We start from the raw sequence: 5123 nt of genomic DNA on the forward strand, positions 1-5123 counted from the left end.
GGAATTAGTAAAAGTTATATAAATATTATATTTTATATTTTTCTAATATAATAATATATTAGGTAATTGAATAGGTTCGAATATGACGACACAATCCATTTGGCACTTCCTCTTCAACATATAATAATAATATATTGGTTTACCTTAGCTGCCTCTATGCTTCCATGTCTGACTCTCCTTCCTCTTCCTCATCCTCGTCTTTGTCCTTATCTCTGTCATGTTGCATTAAGCAAAAGCATTGCTCTTCTTCTCTTGGAGCCATAAGCCGCTTCAAATTTTTTACCACAGTTTTGAGGCTTTTTGAGAAGCTAGCAAGTTCCTCAGCAGAAAGTAATCTCCTGAAATTCAATCTATGTACTGTTTGTTGCCTTCCACCAAAGCGGATACCTTCCATGCTTGTTTGTTCCTTGTAAACATACAGTCCCCATTGAAGTGGGATGATGTCTGGTACACACTTCACCTTCACTGTCTTCCATTCGTTATCATGCTCAACATGTGCATCAAGTCTCTTCCACTCCTCATCACTGAACAATACTCGTAGGTTGCAAAACAACACATGATTTTCTGCAACTCTGAAATTATGCGATGGTTGGTATGCAGAGCTTACATCTCTAGAGTCAATGGACAAGTGCAGCCTAACAGGTTGATACTTCATTTCTCCAAACGCAATTGCCAAAGCCACAACAGGGAACTTGCCACGTGCCTTGAAATTCAGGTCCCTCCTCCAACTTCCATGATAGTCCCACCATTTTGGAATCTTTGTATTGGGAGTTGGCATCACAACTTGTAATTTATATCTCTCTTTGCACACCTACACATCAAAGATATTGCTTCAGTATTTTTCTCTCTTCTTTTTAATCATTATTTTGGTTAAAAAGATATGAAATGATTTTAAAGTAACAAACCTGTGACCATAGCATACTTCTTGTCTTTGCACTTAAGGAATTGCAGTGTCTCAGATCCACTTCCCTAACACTAGAGGGAAGTTCTGGAATTTTTTGAAGATTTAGGCAGTAACTCAAATCCAAACTTGTCAAGTAGGACAATTCTTGAACGCATGCTGGAATAGACACGAAGTTGTTTGATGAAACATTTAAGACTTCCAAGTTTGGAAAACTCTGCATAATTAATTGAAGATCTTTGTCACATAAACTTGCATGGCTGAAATGCAGAGTTTTTAAAATTGGACGGCTCTCTGCAGTAGTTGAAAGGCTTTCTCTGAATCCTGCAAATGATCGACCAAGTTGAGGGCATCCTCCAACTTTCAATGTGACAAAATTTGGCAGCATAAATAAGCTGCTTGGAAGATAACCAAGTTTCTCGCAACTTGTCAAATCTAAATAGCGAAGTCCTACAAGATCAACAAAAGAATCTGGAAGCTCTTCAATAGCAGTAGCTTTCAAACAAATCTTTAATGGCTTATTCATCATTTCCACTATGAGTGGGAAGAGACCAAGTCTTGCACACCAGTTAAAGGAAAGGTGCTCTAGTGAAGGCAGACAAATTCTTGAAAGAAACTTTCTTAATTTAGTGCACCTTGAAGCTCTCAAATATGTAAGGTTTGGGAGAACTCCAACTGATTCATCAAAGCTAACCAAGTTTATGCATCCATTGAGTATCAATTTTCTTAAACTTTGGGCTTCAGATACATTAGGAAACTGAGTGATGGATTCACAATGGGAGAAATTCATGTAAGTCAAATGCTTAAACTTCTGCAAACAAATATTCAATAAATTATATGAATTGTACCAATCCAACCATTGAATTGAGACACTTAACCATATAGATTAATCATGTAACATTTTATAAAATTTGGAAGTGATTTAATATGTTAAACACTACTTTATTTTGACATAACACAATTTTGTAATATAAGTCAATTCTCATCTTTGGATTTTTGGTCTATTATTGGTGCCCTTTTGAATTTTCTAAAATTTGCTAAATTAATCACAAAGGTAATATAAATATATAAAAAGTTGTCTAATGGTGTAAATTAACAATAATTACGCATGGTCTAAATGGATCCTTGTGTATAAATTTCAAGTTTTAGAAGACAGTAGTATGCACAATAAAAGTGAACCTTTTACAAGAAGGGAATCAGACAACTAGTTGTACCTGAAACGGCTTTTCCAACGTGAGAGGACTATGACGTAAACTGAAGGCAACAATTTTTTTTAAGTTCGATGGAATAGAATTTGAAGGGTACCCCTTCCAATCAAGCAGCCTTAATTGCTCAGGTAGAGGAATAGTCCGACATGAAAGGTTTGTGTTCCGAAGAATGAGAATTCTAAGTTTCTTCATCTTTTCAAAGGCATTGTCAGTCCAATCATGTTCTTCACATTGAACAAGCTTTATTCCTTCAATTTTTTTATTTTCCTATGAAATAAGAATATGTCAAATTAAATGTTATTATTTTTTAGGAAGGCTTGAAGGGGGAATAAAATAAAACTAAACTTTTCAAAACTTTTGCAATGCCTATTGATGGGAGGAAGACAAATAATTAGAATACCCTGTATCTGACAGAAAAAGCGAAATAAGAAAGAAAGTTTGTGTAGTCTCACTTTATCATCGGGTAGTAGCTCAAGAACATCTTCATGAAACCATAATCTGCTGCGGTCTCTAACTTCTTTTGGTGCCTCCTGCTTCACAATCTCTCTACCCATATTCTGTATTAGATCATGCATCCTCAAGTAACCATCATTGATAGTTAAGAGAGATTTATCAACTAGTATTCTAATACCATCTTCTGTAAACATACCACATCCATGTAATACATTTTTTACATATTCCCATTTCTTCCCATTGAAGAAGCATGCTATGAAATATCAAATATCCTTTTCATTGCCTTCAAGACTATCATAGCTTACTCTAAGAACACTTTGAATGTCTTTAGGAGGATTCTTCTCATATTTGTCCAAAGCAGACTTCCACTCTTCTAAATTTTTATTAATCAAATTAGAGCCTATAACCTTTAAGGCTAATGGGAGGCCCTGGGCATAATGTATTGCTTGATTGGATAGATCTTCATAGTTTTCTTTGGGCCTTGTCATTTTGAAGGCGTTCCAACAGAAGAGCTCTAGAGATTCAGGGTCACTTAACAATTTCGTCTCGTAAATCTTTTCAACTTCATGAGCTGCTAAAAGATATTTATCCCTTGTTGTTATAACAATTCGAGTCCCGTAACTAAACCAATCACATTCTCCTGCCAATGCTTTTAATTGTTCTATCTTATCGACATCATCAAGAACAATAAGAGCTCTTTTTTTGCTAAGTTTCTCTTTGATCTTACTGATTCCTTCCTCAACACTGCGGACCTTGATTTCCCACTCCCCAAGCAACTTTGAGAGGAGCGTTTGCTGTAGACGTACTAGGCCCTCTTCTTGATCTAAAATTTTTCTAACATTGAAAAGAAAACAAGCACATTCAAACTGGTCGCAGATGGAGTTATACAAGGCTTTGGCAAGCGTCGTCTTTCCACTCCCACCAATTCCAACAATCCCCAACATGGTATTGTTGTTGTAGTGCTTTCTTTTGGGTGATTCGCCATTGGATAATACCCTGTCCCAAGAATATAGATCTGACTCCACTTCTTCAACTCGAGTTTGCATTCCAACCATATAATCCCCAATAAGTAATTTTCTTGGAGGTATACGAGTCAATGCCTTTTTCACAATTTCTTGAATAAACTTGAATTCATACCTGTAGATGTGCAAACAGCTTTCAAATATTGAGATTGGGCATTGAATGATCATGCAACATTTTAAGGATAATCTTTATAAGTATTGAAGAACTCTTTGAGCCGTTAAACACTCTATTCTAATAAAAGTTTTATTTAGTTGAAATTAAAATAATTAATGAATCAATCTTCACTTATATGGCCACGTACATATTACCACACAAGATATGGATTTAAATTAATATAGAAGTAAATAATGAAAATTAAGGATATCAATTTTAGAGATTATTGTTAGTTTATCACTCACATTCTTAGAAGACATCAAGACGACTAGACGAGATTTTTTTTTAACTGTCGACGAGTATTGTAATATCATCATACTATCCCTCCAATCCTTTGATAGTCAAGCATGGTATATAGTTATATAAATAGTGAAGCATACCACACATCCTCACAATTATAAGAGAATTAAAAATGTGATTTAGACACAAACAATAGGGGGAGAAGGTATTTATTACTTACCCTTGTTTCAAATGAAATCCTTTCATGTTGGATGTTTCGTCCAAAGCTTCCTTCCATTCTTTCACCTTCTGAGAGTGACAACCAAACCTGATTCCATGAGCATCCATGGCTTCCTTGTAAGTGTTCCTCTGATGCCGTACATCTGAGGGTTCTACTTTGTAGAAGACCGGAAACACAAGCTGGTTCCTTTCCCTGTGACACCGCAGGATCTGGACGAGTTCATCAAGGCACCATGTTGAAGCTGCATAGTTTGTTGAGAAAACAATAATGGAGATCTTTGAGGCTTCAATGGAATGAAGGAGTTGAGGTCGAATTGTTTCTCCTGTTCTGAGATTCTCATCATCGATGAAGGTGTTGAGTCCTTTGCGGCAGAGAGCATCATAGAGATGACCTGTGAATCCATGACGCGTGTCTTCACCCCTGAAACTCAGAAAGACATCGTAGTTAGTAGCCATGGTCCCAGAAGTTGAAGCTCGATTTGCCATCCATGTACATGCATTTACAAGCGGAACAATGTAATGATAGCATGATTCACAAATCACAATGGCAACCTGGCTTATATATTAAGCAATGAAACTTCCTTGGAAAAAAGGTTGATGAATCAATGCGAGTACTTGACTTGTTGACTTCACTTTCAACGGTAGCAAAACTTTTACAATTATATAATCTTACAAACATTATGGATGTAAATGCGGATGACAAGAATTCACTTTCATTAGTGAAATACTCAAGATATATACTTATATTATCCTCTCACATTTTATATTTACTAGATATATAATCATTTACAATTTTTAATATGGAAAAAAAAAATTATTGTCTATCAGTCTATGTGATGAACTACATCTAATTGAGCCAATATGTCGAGACAATTTTATAAAAGTCATGAAAATGTGTATGAAACAAATAAAAGCATAATTAAATT

At 35.4% G+C, this 5123-nt stretch overlaps 1 protein-coding gene and 1 long non-coding RNA gene across 6 annotated transcripts in view; one reads left to right on the forward strand and one right to left on the reverse strand.

The window, feature by feature from the left end:
- The window catches only part of LOC107632222 (TMV resistance protein N-like), a 100832-nt gene that overhangs the window by 71836 nt on the left and 23873 nt on the right, over positions 1-5123 (reverse strand). For 2 of the 5 annotated variants that reach the window (XR_002358792.1, XR_002358791.1), the window contains exons 1-2: positions 4199-4837; positions 2886-3699 (exon numbers count right to left, since the gene is read on the reverse strand). The exons of 1 other annotated variant lie outside the window; for it this stretch is intronic. Coding sequence is in view for 2 of the 4 variants with exons in the window: in XM_021118077.1 (XP_020973736.1) it covers positions 188-811 (624 nt within the window). In the remaining 2 variants the exon portion in view is untranslated. Of the gene's footprint in view, positions 1-187; positions 812-2885; positions 3700-4198; positions 4838-5123 lie in introns of those variants that run through there. 2 more of the 5 variants (XM_021118077.1, XM_021118076.1) reach the window with 1 other exon arrangement.
- Positions 320-1274, forward strand: LOC110269937. Its single transcript, XR_002358795.1, has 3 exons — positions 320-447; positions 542-715; positions 1173-1274. It is a non-coding gene; the product is annotated as an uncharacterized LOC110269937 (long non-coding RNA).

The sequence above is a fragment of the Arachis ipaensis genome, chromosome B03, assembly GCF_000816755.2.
Source record: "Arachis ipaensis cultivar K30076 chromosome B03, Araip1.1, whole genome shotgun sequence".
In the NCBI taxonomy this organism is placed as follows: Eukaryota; Viridiplantae; Streptophyta; class Magnoliopsida; order Fabales; family Fabaceae; genus Arachis; species Arachis ipaensis.